At 40.3% G+C, this 22,091-nt stretch overlaps 2 protein-coding genes across 14 annotated transcripts in view; one reads left to right on the forward strand and one right to left on the reverse strand.

Annotated features, from left to right (window-relative positions):
- The window catches only part of CMSS1 (cms1 ribosomal small subunit homolog (yeast)), a 226,694-nt gene that overhangs the window by 48,732 nt on the left and 155,871 nt on the right, over positions 1 to 22,091 (reverse strand). For 5 of the 7 annotated variants that reach the window (XM_046939881.1, XM_046939887.1, XM_046939886.1 and 2 more), the window contains one exon: positions 15,091 to 15,184. The exons of 1 other annotated variant lie outside the window; for it this stretch is intronic. In XM_046939881.1, coding sequence (XP_046795837.1) covers positions 15,091 to 15,106 — 16 coding nt within the window. In that variant the 5' untranslated portion in view covers positions 15,107 to 15,184. Of the gene's footprint in view, positions 1 to 15,090; positions 15,185 to 21,819; positions 21,912 to 22,091 lie in introns of those variants that run through there. One more of the 7 variants, XM_046939890.1, reaches the window with a different exon arrangement.
- FILIP1L (filamin A interacting protein 1 like) overlaps positions 1 to 22,091 on the forward strand; it is a 197,196-nt gene that overhangs the window by 20,928 nt on the left and 154,177 nt on the right. For 2 of the 7 annotated variants that reach the window (XM_040649444.2, XM_040649446.2), the window contains exon 2: positions 20,249 to 20,367. The exons of the other annotated variants lie outside the window; for them this stretch is intronic. The gene's annotated coding sequence lies outside the window, so the exon portion shown is untranslated. The remainder of the gene's footprint in view (positions 1 to 20,248; positions 20,368 to 22,091) is intronic. 7 annotated transcript variants of the gene reach the window in all.

A 22,091-nucleotide genomic window follows, 5' to 3' on the forward strand; every position in this document is an offset into this window, starting at 1 on the left:
AAGGTGCCTGTAAGAAAAAGCAAGGCAGAACTTGCGTGTAAGTGGGAGTCTCCTCTTCACTTGCAACTTGCTCAGCCATTATGCTCTTTTAAGTACTGCATGTCTTACCCTTTAGCTGTGTTGAGATGCTACTGATCGAGGACCAAGATACACATTAATACACAACCTGCCAGAGGTGTATGGAATTCCATCTGATCCTCATCAAAGAAAGAAATTCCTCACCCTTATTACAGAGTGTAAAAAGCTACCAAATGCCCCAGAGGAGGACGGCTGCCTCCCTGGAATGCCACACGTTGCAATACCATCAGCTCCAGGTGAACGATATGGGCTCTCCATGCTATCTCCACCTTTCAATAGTGGCTTTGAACCAAGAATTTTACTATTGAAGAACAAGTACGGAAGGGCTGAATCCCAAGATAAGTAAGCAGCAGGGCTGACCTCATAAGCCATTCCCTAGGGCATACCATTGGGATTGCATGAGGTTCCTGGAAACTTTATATGAAAAACAGACATTTGAGGTTTTGCCATTCATAGGCAGGAAGTAAACAATGTTTAGCAGGAATTAAACACACTTGTTAGTCAAAGAAATTTAAAACACAGAAAACACATACAGATCAGGCTGGGGTTAAAGTAGTGCTTAGACCCGATGCGGGAATGCAGCAGGAGCAAGTCATGGCAAAAGCCACCCATGTAGCTGACGTACATGTGCATACTTGTGATTGTTTAAAGAACTACAGGCACAGTTCTCTGACATTCAAGAAACATGGCCACTGCATTAGAAAAGTAAGAATTACAGAAGCACATAAGAGACATTCAGATCCACTCTCAGACAATTTACTAGGAAAAAAAAAAAAACAAACCAAAACCCACCAACATACCTTTGAAACAATCAACCCACTTCAGTGGGTAGAAAAATCAATACGTTCTTACAAATACCTTCCCATCTTACTAAAATGCTCCGCAGAGCGTAAGCAAAGTGATCAGTTGAGCATTCTGGCTTTTGTCTGCTTTGAGGTCTCATGCAGACAAGCCTCATTTCTATGTTTCCCCTTTGCACATGGAAGAAATCCACTCTATATTCTAAGTATGCCCATTAAATTCATGGTAATACTGATTATTCTCCTTGCTGTAGACTTTAAAGGGTAACTTGCTGGATAACAACAGTGTCGAGAAACATCAGCAATACAGAAGATAGATGTGATTGGCCTAGAATTTGCTTCCTATTACAGCAGAAAGCCATGATCTTATATTGAAATTTCTTCACACTTCTTCCTGCTGCGTAAACTTCAAGGTCATGTGTTCATGTCTTTAAAACACTAGCACCTCAGCTGCAACATTAGGACCCACAGTGGGAGGTGTTTGGCATGATTCTCATTTTGCATGCTGCATTACAAGCTCACATGGACCACACTAACAATTCAGAGACAATATAGGTCCTGTACTGAGCCCTTGCCATTTTGATTGCTGGAAAAACCCACTAATTTCACACTAACTAGAGCTAAAATAATGGATCATCACTCTTGTTTTTCACTGCCCTAACAGTCTGTCTTAAAATGAGGTAAAATCAGAACAATATTGAACCAGCAGAACATCAAAGCGAGTATGCCAAGGGAAATATTTACTTTGCTTTTCTCCTTTGCTTGATTTAAGCAGGGTTAGGGTGTCCCCACATACGTATGTATATTTAGTGAGGCACATGTTGCTCAGAGCAGCTGAGGAAGACTGAGTACTCATTTAGTATTCTGAGCTCAACTTTTTGTGTTTTTCTCCATAGAGACACATTAACTACCCTACTAAGTACAGATACTCTGTGTTTATACGGTGTCCTCTATCAGCAGAACTCAAAGAGCTACGATGTATTTTTTAATGCATTTAACAAGCACAAATCCACAGCACTGGACTTGCAGAGACTTAAGGTCTCCCACAGAAGGTAACAACTTTTGGGCAAAAATCTTTTTGTTCTTTTTTTTAAGTAACCAAAAAGAAATTACTTCTACGATCCCCCCCACCTCCCCCTCAAAAAAAAAAAAAAGAAAAAAAAAGAAAAAAAAGAAGAAAATGAGCTTTTGCTCAGTCCCACCTCACGTAGCCAAAGCGCCATCCTCAGCTACTATGAAAAAACGTTCTTGCTGTAGCCAAGCTGCACTACATTGAGATCTGGGTATTATACCGGTGCCTGGACCTCTTGATTTAAGAAAAATCTGAAATTCAGTGAAAAAGCTGATGGAACAAAAAATTCTCCAGTAGCCCCTACCCCATCAGGGCACTGAGAAGCTCTCAGCTCTGAGTGCAAACATTACAAAACTTAAACATTCCCACTAGGATCTGCAAAAGAAGAGACAACCAGTCCAAGCATATCCTAAGGCCAATCTGTTGTTCCACCTCCCCGGCTTTACAATCCTAAACAGAATTGAAATAATCCCAGCTCAAAGCAGGGGACTGAAAATTCAGCAGACTAAAAAGTTGCTCTAATAATATGTTCTGATGTCTTAAGAGGCAGATAAAAAAAAATGAAAAAAAAATATTCGCAATTAGGTTTTGGGGATTGTGATCTCACATGAAAATAGAACATATTAAACCAAAGTCAAAGGATTTATGTCCATTCACATGAAAACACAACACAGCGTTCAAAAAAATACCTTAAATCTTAAAATCCCCAGATGCAACTTCTGTGGCCAATGTCTATATTAGCCACATGTGCATTATCCTGAAAGGAGGTTTCAATTATTTTTACAGTGAGATAATATTCCCACGGCTATCTTAAAGTCTTAGTAGCACATAACAATTAAATCTCATTCTTGAGAAGACAATAGCTAACATCTGCAAGCTTCAAATCTATACAAGAACTAGCAATTGTCTCATTTCTTTCTTGAGAACAGTGACAGCTCTCCGACTTTTCCCCAGTACCATAAAGTTACTGACAAGCTACAGACAAGAATTTGAGAGGAAGCAGGGAGAAGTCTTCTCTGAGGCCAAGTGCAAACTGGAAGTCTTGCGCCTTGCCAGTCGCAAGAAAAACGGGAAACAAAACACCTCATTTTGTAATAAATTACCAGCTAACACACTTAACAGAAGGAAACCCAGCCTTCACCAGCCAAATCTGACTTTCACTCGGTGAACTAAAAATATATTTGCAGAGGTTTGTTAATATGGTTGACCTCAAAATTTGGAACTTTCTTCCTTCCAGATGCAAAATAGCTCAAGACTGCATTTTCAGAGCAGGATCCAAAGGCCCCTCTACCGTCTAGTCCCTCCTGAATTTAATCACCGAGCATTACTGAAAACAGCCAATCCTAGAAACTAAGAAAACACTGTTATCCCCACTTTTGGGTATAAAATTGAGCAATTAGTCTCTTCTGTGCTTTCTATCGTATCATTTACAACACTGCTATGCAAGGTTTAGCATGCTGCGTGATGCCAGCACTGAGCTTCATATACTCTCCTGTGTTTGAGCCCAGTAATTAAAGGAAAGAAAATAGCGTAGTCATAGGGCTGGGATCAAATGTAGAGTTTTTTTTGTTATTGTTGGGTTTTTTTCCTCCTCTCTCCTTTCTTAAGATTATGTTAACAAAATAAAAGAGGTTACACGTATTTTGTAATACAGAGAAGGGCAGAAAAGGTACCATGAAGGTGGCTATATAAAAAGGCTTGTTTTGCAAGAGAAAAATAAGGAGCTGACATATACTAACCAGCAACACCACTACAGGTCAAGCCAATCGTCCACATTAGCCAGCTAATCCAAACTGCAGTTTGATCTGCCTGAGTTGGGATCTGAAGAAGAGGCATTTCAGGTTGTTGGGGGTTTTTTCACCATCTTTTTTTTTTTTAAAAAAAAAAAAGTAGTTAGTGGTCAGTAAGTAAGGATTGCTTGGACCATGTCATCATAATATTTATCATGCCATGGCTCTATGTAGGGAGTCACACAAGCCACATTCCTGTCATGACTTCCAGCACCAATAGTGGTATCCTCAGACCATCTTCTACATGATGGATACGTGATTAAAACAACTGCTTTGAAATGAGAATAGTGACATCTTTCTGACTCTTCCACAGTATCATAAAGGTACTGACAAGCTACATACAAGTACTGGAGGATCACAACAGTTCTTTAAAATGCACAGCCCTCTAAATATCCTAGCAGGACCCTGTGGCAAACAGACAGGAAGGTTAGCTGCATTTGCATATAGAGAAAATGAACACCAGTTGCTAGAAAATAATGCTCCCTTTCTCCTCTAAATGAGAGTTTCACCTTCATGGTAACACTGTAAGGAACCCTTCCATGCCTAACTCACCTGAAATAGGGTCCAGCAGCACAGTAAAAAGAGCAGGAAGTGAATCCCACCTGATGTCCTCTGCAACAGTATGTTGAAGAGATGTGGATCTTGTTAGCCACTCTGCAGACCTCGAGACTGGAAATAGTCCTTTAGAGAAGCTACTGGAGGGTTACCTGAATTCATGAAACGAATAAATCCAAATGCCCATTGGCAGTTCTAACATATTATTAATAATATACAAATAAATGACAACCTGCCACGCAATGGGACCACCTCCAAGCTGAAACAATGGTACAGAAGGGCTTTTTTCACATGGAAATGCAGAGCAATGTACACTCCCACAGCTGAAACCTATTGTGGGTGGTTGAAAAAGCACACCTACCCGCAGAGTGGAAGATCTTAAGACATGGATATTAGTGCCTGAGAAGAGAGCAGGGGAGCAAAGGAAACCAGCTTCCTTTCCTGACATGGCATGGAACTTAACACACTTTTAAAGGTAATTAGCCCAGGAGAAACATTGCGTGTAAGAAAATGGCTGTGTAATGGGGACATGCATAGACAGCAGGTCAGAATCAACCTCTTCAGATTTCTCCTTTAAACAGATACCTCCCTCAAAAGTCTGATCCTCTTCAGAACAGAAAGGAGCAGGCAACCTTGCATCATTTTCTTGTGAGAACTTCCAATACCCAATAAATGTAATGCATATTTATCCTGTTTCTCTCAGCAGTGTCACCAGATTATGCAGAAACTGAAGCATAATCTGTAGTTAGAGGCAAAGACGATGCATTTCTACAATATGTATTAGCCTAGAAACTTACTGTTTAACTCAGATTCAGAGAAGCAAACCTCTGTATAGATGTGGGACTGAAATGACATTAAAAAAAAAAAGCTTTTCCCGACTAAAGATGCACATTTTAAAATCCCAGTTATGAACCTGGAATTCTTGGCTGAAAGGAACCTGACTGTGGGAAATATGGAAAACCACCATGCCAGGCTCAACCAGCACACCTTGTAGGGTCCCCAGGAATGTGCCAGCTCACTGCCCTGAAGCCACGGAACAAGACTTGCCAAGAACAGGAATTTAAATCATGCTGTGGGAGCATGGCTTACCAAGAGCAGGGTTTCTTTAGGACTACAGACAGCTGGTTCCCACAAGAACTGCACAGAAAATTGGTCAGAGGAGTCACAGAAAACGGTTGAGCTGACAGGCAAAGCTTCACTAGGCACGTGGAAAACAAGTCCTGCAAACTCAGGGCATGATGGACTTTCACTGGATGGACTTGATGGTACGCAGTGAGATACAGCTATGCAAGATCACCTACAGGGAGCATGGCATTTGCTTTAAAAATACTACTTTATTCCCTGCCAGTGAGTCTCTGTGGTGGAAAATGCAGCTCCCGTTCTATTCTGTCTGAGCAAGGAGCTACTGCGAGGTTCTAATTCGCCTCAGTAGGGAATCCCTCATTAGTCACCACAGTTTGCTATGAAGCAGAGGTACTTTCTGTGGATGGCCAAACCACAGCGATGAAAGAGATTTCTTCAAGACTGAGAGATGTGAAGCAATCCCCTGCCACAAGAAAGATACTATCAGTTACTGTCATCATCCTGCATTTTCATTTGTGAGTGAAGATGCTTGTTCTGACCACTTCTGTGTCAAAATGAGGAAAATGACTTGCTGAGAAGGAAGCTTTGGATTTTCTCTTGGCAATGCACTCTGGCCTTGGGCTCCAAACTTACATACCACACGTAAGCAGATTATGCTCCTCACCCAGCAGACAAGGAGGTGCATCTTCTCAGGAAGAAACAGAGTTCTCAGAGCTTGCATGTAGCTACAGCTGAGCTACGTAAAAAACAAGAGGCTGGAACCTGGGCTGTCCCAATGGAACAGAAATGAAATGCCACAAAGACATTAGAAAAAAGTTATAGTTCACAAAAGAAATGACATTAATTGTAAAAAATGCAAGAAATGCCAGCTGTGATTCTCTGAAGAATTCCTCCAGGCATTTTGATCTGTGAGGGCACGTTCAAAGAAACTGTTAGCAAGCAATAGTTTTATCCTAAACTACTAACGCTTTACTTTTATTGAAGACAGGAAGGAATGAGGAGAGTTACAAATCATGCAGTTATTATGGATATGAGACATCAGGGGAACGGAAGGAAAATGGATGGACTAAGTATAGCCACTGACAGAGGAAGCAAGTTACATAGAAATGAAGCAGCTGTAATGTTCCAACACCAAATGACAACATTTTGTATTATTACGCATAATTCAGATTAAGGTATTCCTTCAATCTGAAGAACTTCAAACCAAATCCAGACCCAGAAAAAGTAAATATAGCAAACAGTGCAAATGATGGCCTTACAACAAGCAAACAACTACAAAACAACAGAAAAATGAATGTTTGCCCTATATAAGCCAATGACGTACATTTAGATGGCTCACTTGCTTTATTACAAGGCTATGCTGTGTTTTCATGTATGTTTCACTCAAAGCACAAATTAGGGAACACCTATATTCCTGCACAAGCTGTTTCACTCTTTTTACTTGCTTAGATGCCTTTACCACAGAAAGGGTGGTTGAGTTCACAGATAGACTTGAGCTGATTTCCACCTAGCACGTAAACTAAGAAAAACCCTTCACAGCTGGCTCCCAGTGGCACTCTCTGAGCACACCCGTGGGACAGCTGCAGAAAACCACCACTGCTATTAGCCACGAAAAAATGAGGTGGGAAGAAAAAGCCTATACGTGAACTGCTCTATTTCTACCTTGCACCCACAGAAGTAGTAAAGGAGGAGTCTTCGTAACGACATGCTGAGCACAGATAGTAAGCAAATCAATCTGCTTACTCCCACAACTGTACCACTCTGCGTCTCTCTGCAGTCTGTATTAAAACTGATTGGGTCCTCGCTTTCTTCGTAGCCTCTCACCTGGATGTGCCAACTCTTCCCATCCTTTAGCTAGCCCCGACTGCTTACACCCTCTCTCACACTTCGAGGTGATAAGCTGTGCTGGCCTGCTGGGGGTCCTCACTATGCCTCTGACTTGCATAGAGATTTTTCTCTTAGCACAAGGGAATTCTAAGGCTGTTACACATGTTTATGACTAAACAGAATAAATCAGAACATCGAACCAACACAGCAGTTAGATCAATTACATTTCATTCCAGTGACTAACAAGTTCTTTTGTATTGTGTTTTAAAAGTAAATGAATAGCAAGACTTACAGTCAAGCGAAGCATGGAAAAATATTTAATGTGGATTTCCAAAGTACAGTGTTTCTCAAGCTCTGTCATCACGCAGGAGATAGAACATGGCATTACTAATGGTTCTCATGTGTAACCACAGTGACGCTATAAGATAAGTTCTTAAAAGCCTGGTGGGATTCGCCTATAATTCCAGGTAAAGAACATTTTAAGAGTATTTCCCCGGCCAATGTCTGAAGCTGCATTCCAAAACCGAAGTGCAAATTTCACAGCCTCCAGCGACAGCAGAGTGCAGAATAGCTGAGCTCCGATGTCCTTGCAGACAGTTTTTGTATTTTGCTCCCCAACCAATAAAAATGTCACAAGAACTGCTGGCAGGTTGGAAGGAGGTCAGCAACACGAGTGTCAGGGGCTTTTTATTTCCTTTCTTTTAGACTCCTTGGGGAGTCTAGTAATCAAAACTTAGCGAAGTGCATAAGTATGTTGCGTAACAGGATTGTTAGATCTGTTGGCTTCATATTAAAAAGGCTATAAAACACAATTCCTATTATGGATATTTCTTGATGTTTGGTAGTAAGTCATGCATTCCCATTACAGATAGTCATCTTCATCCTCTTGCTGCTGAGATTTCTCATTAAACAGCATTGTTGCAATACTTCCATAACCTTCCTGTAACTTGGGAATTTTACTTTGGGGGAAAAAAATGTAACAGAATAATTAACGTGTTTATCAAATCTGCTCCTCTCAATTAATACCAAAACAGCTGGAAGGGCTGAAACATTAACTACTTGCTTGCTTTGACTACCATACTGGCAGAGTGTTTGACCCATTTCTAGAACATCATCACTAACAGAAGGCAGAATCCTCCTGCAATTCTATCCAAAGATGCATTTGAAAAGCCAGTACAGACTTGCAAGAACATCCAAGACAAAGATTTATCATCCTAGAGACCTGTCAAATAATATCTCACCACTGATTTCCACAGATGGAAAAGCAGTCAACATGGAAGCATAGTTCATAGTTACCCTCAGGTGATGCCTAGGTAACGCTCAGTAAGCTTGAGGTACCAAGTTCTCTGTATCTCCATCCCAACTGCCTGAGAAATGCCTCATCTTTCCTCTTCTAATGTGCCTGAGAAGTAGGATCAGCAGAGACAATCCTCCCAAAGCTTTCCTCAACAAATACTAAATCTCTTTGGAGAACTTTTATTTATAGTAACCCACCACTGCAGACTACTGTCAATAGCCAGCAAACCACTTTCAAGCTTCATCGGTGTAACTCAAAGAATCCAGGCCAAGGATCATAAATACCATAAGCCAAATGTAAGTCACATTGCATTAAACGGCAGACTTCCTATTGATTCTGTAGGGACCAAAGTTTAATTCCTTGTTACTGAAACTTCTCCCTTAAAAAACAGAAAAGGAATCTGAGACTGAACTTACTCAAAAGTATTTTAAGCAGCTACGAGGGATGCTCCAAAAGTAATGCCTCCTATTTTATGATGTTGGCCCACAACATGAGAGGTGGACAGAGGTGGTCCTCTGAATGAGTGAGTCAGTCTTTCCTCTCAAAATGTAAAGCAGTATTCTAGGCCTATATGCGTTATTTGAACATTATTTCTTAACTCCACAGACAAAATATCAGTACTGAACACACTTAATGAAAAATAAGACACACAAAAGTAAGAACGACATTTGCTTTTGAATGAAAAAAGAGGAATTTTCTTTTTGCTAAGTTACAGTTGAAGAAAAAAAAAAAAAAGCTGACATGGCTCCATGAATACATCTCTGCCCCCAGTAAGAACTGTTAGAGATGTTTTAAAAAGTCTCTGAGGACAGTTTATATGAATAAAAAATGTAGAACTGAGAACTGAAAAAAATACCTACTAGTCTCTGATATACAAGGTAAGATCAGGATTTAATCTCACGAAAGACTGATGCCTAAGCACAGGCATTAATTTATTGACCGCTAAAATGTTTGACTGGCAGAGGCATTACCCAAGGTTCTCTTAATTCCTGATGAATGTTTTATACCAAATGGTCTGTTTTTTAAAAAAATCAACTGAGTGTGCCTTCCATCAAGGAGAAAACAGCAGAAAAGCATCCATTATCAAGACTGATGGTAACTCCATGTCGTGTTTGGGACAGGTTTTCAGATCTCTCTCTAAGAGAAGCAGTAACTGTGAAGCTGGTACCCCAAGTGCAGAAGCACTGAACATGGAAGGGATTTGTGCTCTGCATTCACCTAGGACAGGGATAACAAAACAGAGCTACTCATTTATTAGAAAGGTTTCTCGCTTCCTTTTCAAACCCAGGAACTTTTAACTCAGTGAAGCTAAATATTGCCTGCTGCCTCTCATTCTTCAGGTAAAGGGAAATAAAAGTAGCCACATCCTTAACTCACAGCGTGACCTCCTACCACCACCAAGACCTGTCTCCCAGCCATGAAAAAGAAGATAATGGAGAAAAGCTGTCTGTATTGAATGTTAAGGAGATGGAAAAATGTCTCCAATGGTAGCTTTTCCATGCTCATGCTATGAATTTCACCCCACAGATCGAGTCACATAACAAACAGAGTGGGACTGAATAGATGCATATGTTGCAATTGCTTTTAACGAGAAGGAAATTTCAATCCTGAGAGATATGAAAGGAACATGAGAACTGCAGTGTGGTTTCACTGCACAGGCGAGGAGCAATATGCTTCTAAAGCATTCACACTGCAATTGCTGCAGAGACCCTGCAGCAGCCCGAAGCTGAGAGCTAGTCCCCACCTCAGTTCCCATCCTCCTACAATCCAGGTGCACTCACCTAGTAAATCTTTATGTCCTTGCCAGGCTATCGGCCTCAATAAACTCTAGGCAGAACAGATGAAGACCAGGAAAGTAACACCCCAAAAGAGGCAATTTGACTTTTAGGTGACTTAGATAAGCTGCGAGAAGCCCAGAGAGTATTTTCTTCTTCTTTAGCCTACACCCAAATAAAATGGGAAAAAGAAATCTCTGTTGAGCATATCTTCAATCTCAGTAAAACTGTATACAACATGCTCTCCTGTCACTACTGGAAACTGGTTTTATACAGAGCCATGCCTACCCTGAAGTCTTTTTGATCTAAACAGAGTCATCCAACACTCATCTTTCTATGTTGATGCAAGTAAACTAGAGGTTCAAGTATTGCTTATGTGCCTCTTGTAATCCAGATCTGCTGTTTTATATGTTGGTGAAGGTGAACAGGGAAAGTGTAAGACATGGAAAGGAACAAACCAGATACTTTCAAGTTACCACCTAAAAACCTGGTCCACAGGAGAGGGAGTGGACCTTCCACAACCTGGTGAAATGACATCATTTACGATGTGGATGCTGGTTGCATGTCTCCATGACTACCTGGAAGATGTATTCAGTCTGTGAGGGCTTCTACAAACTCAAAGATGAAGGAACTGAAGAAAAACAAACTTGATGAACATTTTCCCTCATCCAATTCTGATGACAGGCTAGAACTGTCTTAAGCCAACTCTTCACTTGATAGGAAACTGAAAAAAGACAGCCAGACAAGATTATAACCCAAAGCAAACTAACTGTATGTAAAGTCAGGCTAATGCATGCATATGCCATATTATTTCTTGAGGATGAATAACAACTAGATTTTCACAAGAAGCAGGCACAGGTTCAAGGAGAGACACGCACTGTCATTAACTCAGCCCTGACTCTGCTTTCCTGATATTACAACAATTTAACGCAGCAGAGAGTACTGGGAGAGGACATGATCTTGCTAACCTGAAACCCAGATAGCCATCAGTTAAATGAGAAATGACTCTACAACAAGGAGTTAACCCACTAAACAAGCTATTATAGATCTCCCTCCTGAAGGACTGCTCAATTGCAATTAAAACTATCCTTGAAATTCAGATTCCACTGATGGAACGATCTTGTAGCAAATGCTACAAGAGCATGACGAGATTGCAAAATTATAGGGGTTGGAAGGGACCTCTGGAGATCACTTAGTTTAACCCCTGTGCTACAGCAGGTTCCCTAGAAAGAAACAGGAAAGCATCCAGCTGGATCTTGAATGTTTCCAGAGAAGTAAACTCCACAACCTCTCTGGATGGCCTGTTCCAGTGCTCTGTCATCCTCAAAGTAAAAAAAGAGGCCTTCACATAACCTCTGAGTCAAACAGGATCTCAGATGTTGCTTCAGTTACCTAATTTAATAGCACACCTGTAAAGACAGGCTTCAAACTGACGCTGTTCCAGAGGTCAGAGCTCACAGACTCCATAAAATCCATCGTCAAAACACTGCAAAAGCAGCAGCCAAATTTTATATCAGCACTTGATACTATCAAACAGATGGATCTACACTACAGCATTCTCATACAGGAGCTTACACAAAACCTTCAAAAAAAAGAAAATACATATTATCGTAACACAGTCAACTCATTCGACCTCAACAAATGACCATGAGTGATCTTCTATAGTATTAAACTTAATGCTGGGGATTCAATACTTTAAAACAGCACTTCTTTTTCCTAAAGTAAGGATGAAAGTCCTGCTTCCTCCATGTTCCTTTCTTCATGGTGTTTTGTGGAGTAACTTCTGTTGCCAAAGACATAAAATTGAAGACTTGGTCACTAGCGCTCATTAAAAGACAAGAACTTCTCCATCCTCCCCCATTACTAGTTTGCCCAAAGTCCAAAGTAAACTACTCTGCTTCTCCAGATTTCCATCTTGATTTGGTGACATCTTAGTAAGCAGCTGAATTTTCTCCATGCAGAATTTTCTTCTGCCTTCTTTCTTACTGAATAGCCAAAAAAGTTTTTCAAAGTGAGGAAAATTAAAGTTAGAAACTTGTTTTGAAAGATTCTCCTTTAAGGAAGAGTGAGGTAGGAAAAAAAACAAAAAACAAAAAAGAGGCAAGAAGCAAAGAAGCTGCTTTTGTTCTTAAAAAACGGGTCATCCACTCTATCAAGATTTTAAAATTCAAAGGAAAGTAACCATGATTAATAGATACTTTTACAAGAGTAGTGATGAATAAGAACTAGCCACTGGGCAAATTCTAACAAGCTAAACTGGCTAATGATCAAGGAAATGGGTGGTTGCATGCAGATGCAAAATAAGCGGCATGTGTTATTTTAACAATATTTGGAATTCATAGACATTTATTTGCATTTTCTGCAAATAATTGCTACAAGAACATCCATCAGGAGACGGAAGTTGTGTTCTATCTAATTCTGCTATTGGAGTATTCTGGACTCTGATTACAGCCTTATGTGGAATAGCCAAAACATAATAGTGTACAGGGAGGATAAAAAGTATGTTAGTGGCTTAAAGAAGACAATGGGATGTCACTGCTTAACTGTCGATGCTCAAAAATGTCAGTTTGGTCACTTTACCTTCTTCCACTGCTTTAATATTGATACTACTAACTCGAGCTCCAGTTGCTTACCTGGCCTTGTACAAAACCTAGAATCATACATGAATGCCAGTCTACCATCTCTCATTAGGAGTACCCTTTATCTGCCTTTGGTTACTCTCCTAACATACTATAAGAAGTCCTGTGTAATATTCATATACTCTTGCCCTGCATGCCAACGTGTGTCCCAAGGACCCCAGCAGCAAACTCTTTCTGTCTAAAAAGTGCTCTGGCATCAACTCATCTGGATAGAATTTACACTTAGGGCAGCCCTGGGAAGGGCCCAGACCAGATGTCCCTTCCTTGGAGTCCTTAATTTGGGCTTTTGCCTGCCATTGTGCCCTCATGCTCCCCTACGCTTGTGGAGCTGGGCCTCTGGTGGGCTGATGGCTTCTGTTCTGCTGACCTGGGAGGACCTGGGGCAATGTACTCGTTGGGATTCCCCATTTGCCTTTGTGCTCACATAACCTAACAGACGTTCCTTGTGCAGGAGTGACATGACAACCAAAACCCCCTCCTAGCTTTATTTTCCTTTTCAATATATTTTCTTTTATAATTGGAAAACATCTGCTCTTCCTATTGAGCATTTGGTATAATTTAGAGGAAGAATGAAAGGCATTTGTATCAGAAACACAAACAGAGGAACCAGGATCAGACCAAACAATTCTCACAGAAAGCATGAAAATAAATTTTCAGAAAACAGATTTCCTGAATTCCAGCATCCTTCTTTTTAGAGGAGAATGCAATAGGCATTTTTCTGCAGTCACCAACTTTTAGTTTATTAACGGTTGAAGAATTTAGCGTTTAATTTAATGTTTACTCTTCCTATCTCCAGCCTGGTCCAAGCAATACTTCATGAGCTGAATTTGACAAGGGAACATTTCAACTGATCCAACACATTACTTCAAGAGAAGACAAGACAGACACTGGCCCTTATGGCCAACGTGGGTACATAAGGCTGAATGAGGCCTGTACACAGCAGCCTGATGAAATTTCGGGAACCAACTCTTCCCAAGCACGGGGAAAAATATTTGTGTAATCTTTCTTTTGCCAGACGTGAATCTGGGAGCTCAAGTGAACTGATGTTACTATTTCTTTGAAGTTAAAGAGCCAAAACATCTTTCAGTCTGATGCTCTTAAGACTTCCACCATTTCTGCTTTAAAAAAAAAAAGGTACCTCACAATTCCAAATGCCAACAAATAATTTCATTAGGAATAAGCAAAGCATAGTGTTTAAAGCATAGTTCAGAAGACAGGATGTGGAAATTCAGGGATAACAAGAGTCCTATGTATGCAAACAGCAGTGTTAATCTGCACTAGGCCTCACAGGCCCCAGGTACTTTGATGCCTGGTTTATGTGTGTGTCTGTGCTTCACCTTGCTTGCCTTGGACTCCTGGAAGGAGGCAGCTCCAAGTGCCTTCAGACAACTTGCAGTCTTTTCACTTTGTTTCTTACATGGGAAATGCATCTCCTCTTTGTTGACAGCATATAGTCTGCCTCTTTTACAAGCACAGACTGTTCATAGCATACCCCCCCCCCAAAGAAGTGAACTAAACTAAGAAACTGGATTTCTGTATCACTTCATATAATGGTCTGGTTTAAAAAAAAAAAAAAACACCAGCAAAAAAAAAAGGGGGCGATTGAAAAGAATCCCTCTTTTAAAAATAACAACAACAACAAAAAACCCCCACCAACATACTGATTACTGGAAAGTCCATTTCATAGTTAGGAAACAGCAGTGATGCAGGCGAATTTCAAAATTTCAGAATGATAAATAAGTGCAGCAAATCAACACAAGAAAGGCTGTTATGAAAGCCTTTTGCAGCAGGAATAAACACCAAATCCTAAAAAAAAAAAAAAAATCCTACAGATGGCCCAAGAACACATGTTCATAACAAATACAAGAACCGGCTTATAAGCTGCACATGAGTTAAGAACAAAGCAATGGCAATACACCTCAGATTATATCCGCAATGGGAAATGGGTCACCCAAGGAAAGGATACCAACAAACCCACCTGCCACAGCCATGACCAAGATTGGGTTGATTCTTACTAACTCATGTTTCTGTCAACTTGAATGACACTTGAGAATACCAACAGTCAGAAAAACAGTCTAGAGCTTAGAAACAAATGTTGTATACCTATATAGGGAAAAAACAGTCTCTTCATCTCATGGTAACATACAAAAAAGAAACAAGCTATGAGAACATACCAACGTGAACAGGCATGACACAAATCACTAGCTCCTTCTTCCTTAAATAGCCTCACTTGGCAAAGTTTGAAGAAGTTATTGCAGAGTTCTCTGCCTGTGCAAATACCAAAGAATGACTTCAGGTTAGGAAGGTTAAGGAAACAGTTGAGAGTAGCAGTTCCATTTGTAACTACTTTTAACTCAGAGGCCCCTAAATATTTTCCAGCAAGTACAAACTTTAAAATAAACAGAGGGGTGAGTTTTTTTCTGTCCCTTCAACCCACCTTTTACATTAAATTGTAGATATCCCATAATAAAGGACAGTTGACTGCTGCCACCCTCTATCCAACCCCTGTGTTTGTCATCACTGAAACTCAAAAACACGATTTTTGATACTCTGCATTCTGCAATGGCACATAATGCTTCTGCATTTTTATTTTTTTTTATATCCACTGCCAAAAATGTGATGTTCTATAGGACTCTGCTAGCCCAGCAACACCTATGACTGCTTTGGTAGTTGTGGATTTCTCTACTCGCCGTTTCCTTCAAAGCTGTGGCTTTAGAGAGCTACCAGCAACTCTTAAGGATGCTACTTAAAAACAAGTGGGAAAAAGCAACATTGAAAGTCCTACTTTAAAGGACTGCTATAAAATCCTTGATTCCTTCAGTACTACCTTATACCTGAATTCCGCATTAAGAATGTGACTGGGTTTCTTCCTGAAACCACAAACAGAACGTACAGTTTCTTCTGTGGTAAACAGACTAACATCAGACAGTAAAACTGCATTCTCATTGAATTTAGCTATCGGTCTCATTAAAATACTGGGTATGCATAGCTGGGCAAAGCTGAAATTCAACACCGATGTTAGCGTGTCTCAGGCCACTCCACAAATGACTAGAAACTCCAATACACTCCCAGTTGTGAAATTTAGTTGAAAAACTTTTCAGCCTTCCCAGAAGTTACTTCTATTGTAGCAAAAAGTAAAACTAAAGTACTAAGTTACTTGATTACAATTGGCATGATGAAAATCTCAGTAGAGGGGGAAAATCTCAGTAGAGTGAGATGGTTGATTTTGGCTGTGGTTGCTGCTGCTGTTGTCTTGCTTAACTTTATTTTAAGAAAAGCTACATTTTTTAACAGTGACAAAGTTCAGTAATGAGTTATAGCTAATAACGTGCATAGGTAATATATGTTAGTTTCTCCATCATCTGAAGCCTTTAAATCAATATTGAGCAGCTCCTCAGAAGATAAGCTGTAGCTCAGCCAAGTTTATTGAGCTGTATAAAGAAATGTTAGATTAGGCTCCATGGTTTATGCTTATATAAGATTGCAACCATGACATAATGTCTCTAACTGCAAGTATCTAGTAATCTATAAAATATCCAAAAATACAAAGGCTCTAGGAGATACAAGATCTCATGGATGCAGGCAAGCATGGGCACGTAAAACAGACTAACATACGGCTAATGAGAAATAATAGAACAGAAACATCGATAAGGGCAACTTCGGTGAGGTATGCAAAACATGCAACTAGGATCATGCAACAAACCCAGTGCTGAAAATAAAACCGCACATCTTATAAGAGCACAAACACATCTACAGAACATATCTGTCTTACCAGTGCCATGGCAACTGTAAGAGTAAACACACACACTGACATCAAAGAGAAACAACTTCATCCAATTAAGTAACATTGCTTATAAAGGGAACAAGCAAGAGCTGGCTGACCACATATCCTTAAAAGCTGAGAATGTTTTCTGCTTCCAGAGAGTGTTTTAATGCCTTTATTAGAAGAAAAAAAGGAAAAAAAAAAAAAGAAAAACAAAGTGTTTGTCCCTTATTTTACAGTCCCTGAGCGCACAAAGTTAACAAGCTGAACAGACGCACACCTCAGGAACTTTTCCAAATCCAACCTGTCTCATTTCCATCCACCTTAGAATTGATAACCCTAACACAAACTCCCTTACCTAGGCCCTGATCCCACAGGCTGAGCTAATCCTCACACAAGCATCCGGCTCCTTGTCCTCACCCTGGAGACGACCTGCTCATACAAATCAGCTGACAAATTCAAAATGAAACAGCTAAATCTGCCCGGTCAGGGATTACCTTGCATTTCACCACTGTCTGCCTGCTGAACAGCCTTCACAGTACTGTGACTCACTGTTTCAATTCCATGAAATGCAATGAATTTGTAAGAAATGCTATGAACCATTAGATAGACCTGTAAGAACAGATTTACACGGTTGATTCAATATGGTTCCTGAAGAAGCAAGCTTCGCATTGTATGTTTTACAGTGCTCTGTCAGACACTGTCCCTTATCACTCACTGCTGGCCAATTCCAAAAGGGAGAGGTTAGACCTGAAGACACCAAGTTACTAAAAAACTGGTGAAAAGTCACAGCAGACAATGAAAGGAGATTATAATCAGAGCACATATAGAAGAAAAGACAGGCAGACTCTGCTATTACACATCTTCTCTGGTGACACAACACCAGCATTGCTTCTGGCTAGACACAACGGCCTGGTGGAGTGTTTGACGGGGAGCACAGCGAAGCTTGGGTCACTGGGGAAATGTAAGTAACCAAGCAGAAAAGGACACAAATCAGTAGGAAACTAACCACTGTTATTATTACATCGTCAGCCAACAAACAACTTCGATTTACTCATTTAACCATATCATTTTCTATTAGCAAATTACAGTGTACGTATGTTCACAAGTTTTCTATACCTGAGCAAAAAACCCAGACTAGAAAAACTCATCCAGAATGATGTATTAGTTACAATTTCCTACAGTAAATCTAACTGTCACAGAAGTAATCTTACTCATGAACTGCATCAGAAATGTAATTATTAACTAGCAAGCAAATATAAGAGAGCATTAGATTTTTTCCTTTTCTCAAAGTTTCACAGTCTGAAACTTTTGTAAGCTGACAACTGTGTACGCACATCTCCGCCATGACTAATACATACAAGTATGATTTAAAAGAATTCCAGAATTTTGTGAAAACAAGGTCAGCACAGAAACTGAGGCAGCTTATTGACCCACTGAAACCAATTCAAAATAACTGCTATGCATGTATTCCTTCCCAATAAAGCCAGCCTGTAAGCCACCAATTGGGAAGGAAAATAGGCAAAGGAAGAGACTTCTGCATTTAATAACCAGTAACAACTGAAGCTACTATTGCCTACCTTGCTCACCAACTTTTAAAAAGCTGTCATATGAATGTCTGAAATACCTTGTTTCTCATGACTACTCAATTCCATTCTACAGACTAAAGTCCCCAGTAACCGCTGCTGTTTGAAGCATCCAGCACATTACTTGCATATGTATTATAAAAACAGCACTTGCAGTAGGAGTAAAGCTTTTAAAGTTTGGGGGAAATAGCTGTGGGGTTTTCCTCTTTTGAGAGCCTAAAGTTTTATGAGTGAACCTCAAGAACTGCCAGACTTCTGAAGCGACAACACATTACGAAAAAATTTCCTATGCGCTTTGCAAATTTGAAGTCAGCCACATTTCACAGCTGACATCAGGTTTTTAATATCAGCTCTAATGAAATATAATTCTCCAATGACATAGCTGTGAAGTACAGCATTTTCATTTCACTAGCTGGCGGAGAAGTTTTGGCCTTAATATTATTATTATTACTTATGTAGAGCCAGAAGTGTTCTAGGCCCCGCACAGACACAGATGAAGACAAGGCCTCTTCCTTATATCTGATGTAAACACTGAGACCACAGAGTATTGGTATTCAGCTTAACAGAAGGGGTCAGACTCATTTTCACACAGCTGCTATGGCCAAATCGCATATTAGGACACAAGAATATGAATATAATGTAAGGGAATAGCTCGCCTTCATCTTCTCTCCAGTTTCAATTTCACTAATCTCGTTGGGTGGGATTGAATAGTTTTTAGTTTGGGAGAGTTCTATTGTTTGTTTTTGTGGGTTTCTTTTCTTTTCTTTTTTTTTTTTTTTTTTTTTAAACAAAGCATCTACAGTAAGTGAAGAAATTTTGGCTATCAGCAATACCCTGAGGGGAATAGAGGGCAAGCTGGGAACTAAAAAATTATTAATGCTGTTTTTAAATCTGGTTCTTGTTTAGGACACATTTTATTATGTTAGATGAAAGAATAAGATATTTATTTTGAAAGCACAGGTATATGCACAGCTTGTGACAGTTTAATTGCAGTCAATACAAATCAGAATGCTCCCATTTGCAGATAAATGAACTATGTAACTGAGCAGCTCTCCTCCTTCCTCAAGCCCCAACAATCCAAGGAGTGGGAATAAGAGAAAAAGCCCAAATTCTCCACTTCCCTGAGGCTCACAGCCACTTAGTGGAGATGAAATCAGGGCATGGCAGACTGCAAGAGAAGAAGGAATCTTGCACTCTCAGATAGCCCAGGACAGTTGGTAGGAACACCTGCCATGGGCACTTTTTTCTGAATTTGATTTGGGGAATCAGCAACAAGAGCAATGCTGCACTTTTCCCTTCACCTCTGTAACCTGCTCAATGCATATAGTTGTTCAGGACACCAGTGGTGTAACTCTAGGAAAGAAACATGCCTCACCTCAGCTTCTCCTAAGATATTTAAAGGTTCTGGAGACTGAGCAATAATCCCGATGTCACAGAGATCCTGACTCCCATAGGGATTCCCAAGCATGTAGAAACAGCTCCAGCGCAAGAGGGTATTTGAAAGGGGTGTCTCACAGTCAAGTACAAAGTGACAAACCTAGGCCTGACCCGACAAAATGTACATATGAAGAAGAAAAGGATAATCAATCTTCTTGCCAAGCACAAAGCAAGGGAGCCACTGTTGCTAATCTAAAAGCAATATCTCCAAATGACAACTGTGAGTAGAAAGCAGTAGGCTGTATCACCTCCACCATGAGGCTGATTCATGCACACACTGGGTGGGAGAAGGAACAAGAACCAGTATATGGTGCATCAAGTTTAGAGGAGGAGAAAAAAAGTCTCCTAAAATCACACGAGACAGATGTCTGGCAAGAATTAACATCAAATCTCACTGAGGGGCATTAGTCTACTCTTTAGCTCTTGTGGTAACACCTTGTTTGATGCACAATATATAAAAGTAGAAGTTCAGTAGTAATTCCCCTTTGGGCTGGATTCTGATCTCAAGTTAACTCAGGAACCATGACCTCTTTTTGTACATTTCAGAAATCCTCAAGGAATTTTGAGCATGGGCCTGCGGTGCCTGAACTGCAGCCTACACACAACTGGAATTCTTAGCGAATTGACAACTGCACATCAGCTCCACTTGAGGCTATAGCAAAAAGGTGAAGAGACTGTATTTACTTTTGCTAGTCAGAAAGTTGAATAGGAGGGGAAAGGCTGTGTAAGACATTACAGTACAGTGCACACTGGTGGTGGTTGCTTGACTCAGTGCTGTAGTTCATCTCCAACAAAATAGCTGTGGAGGATGAAGTAAGTGTTATTCTTCAGTTTTGCTAGATTGCTGACAAACATTATACTCGTCTCCAATGTTGATGGAATACAGAAGAGAAAATACAGTGTACTGCCTCCCAAAAACAGGCATAAACTTCAGTCCTCTCTGAAGGAACTGTGGAAAGAGGTGGAGGATAAATGTGGACAGGCAGCCTTTCCCAGCTCTGTGCAATCACACATAAGAAGTTAGGAATGACATAGCTCACCTATCCTCTGAGGGGTAGTTTGAAACTCATGAGGGAAGAGAGTGCTGCAGGAGAAAAACTGCCCAGCACAGCTGCTTTACAGACCCAAAAGATCAGTCAGGACTCACGTGCTGGAGGCTTTGACTTGGTAAGGAGAGAATCAAAATATCTAAGGATGGTGGGGTTTGACCCATTGCAAACAGCGGCATTTATAATGGAGCATAGCATCACTGCATGCATACTACAGACAAAGGCATGCCTTTCATAATGTCACGTTATAATACTCTGTATTAAGATTTTTATACAGTAGATCCTTAATTCAAGTAATCACATTTCCCATATAGTGGGAAACAATCTGCTTTGACCACACCCAACAAGCCATTGTCTGAGTATTTTTTCCATAATCTTTTACCAACATCTTTTGTTTTAAGGCACTGTCATACACACACACACACACACACACACATATATATTTAAGAGCTCTCTTTCTCTAGCAGAGGACAATATAAGCCCAAAATGCTCACGTGACATCCATTTCCTCAAGCACTGAAGCAGTGCACGGTTAAGGAGAGAACCTAGTTAACTGGTTGCTAAATCTACCTTGAGTCCCTACCAATGAACTCCAAAAATGCTATTGCTTACGTAGCACTAGAGGATTAATATGCAAAGTGATACTAAAACGGTATTAAAACTTTTACATCTTCCACCCACACAAATTAGTCCCCTCCTGCCCCTCCACAGCTTCCAGCCTCAAATATCCTGGCATAAACTGATCAGACAAAATAGGTGACTTATGTTTTTATTGGTTCCTCCAGACTATGACGACATTTCCTAAAACGCAGAGCCAGGAAACCATTAATGACTGAAAAAGTGGAAAGGGTCAGGCTATTTCAAAGGGCACATGTTTGCTAAGAAGCCTTTGTTACAGACACCTAGGCCGCTTAAGATTCAATTAATAGCAACAAAAATATTTAACGTTCACATAGTATTTCTAGCTTCAAGTACATTAGGAACACACTTTTAACACAACACTTCTGCGTGGTAAGAAAGAATCACCCCATTTTTACCTTATTGAGAATTAAAACTGGAAAGTTTTACCTCAGATTTTATAAAGCAGCAAGTCCTCTCCAAGATCAGAAGCCCCCCACCCAGGATTCATATGCTCCCTCAGTCTCAGGTTCTTACTGGAGGGAGAAAAGGAAATGGTCTCAAGCTTATCACCATTACAAAAAGGAAGAGGAGGTGGATTTTCTTGATTTAGCTCAGCTGTGCTGGCCTGCATTTGGCAGCATGAAGCAGCTCAGGCATTTGGAGGTGTGGTCATAGATGCCTTAAGAAAGCTCTGTGGGCTTCATTTACAAGCACCAAAC

Source organism: Gallus gallus, chromosome 1, assembly GCF_016699485.2.
Source record: "Gallus gallus isolate bGalGal1 chromosome 1, bGalGal1.mat.broiler.GRCg7b, whole genome shotgun sequence".
Taxonomy (NCBI): Eukaryota; Metazoa; Chordata; class Aves; order Galliformes; family Phasianidae; genus Gallus; species Gallus gallus.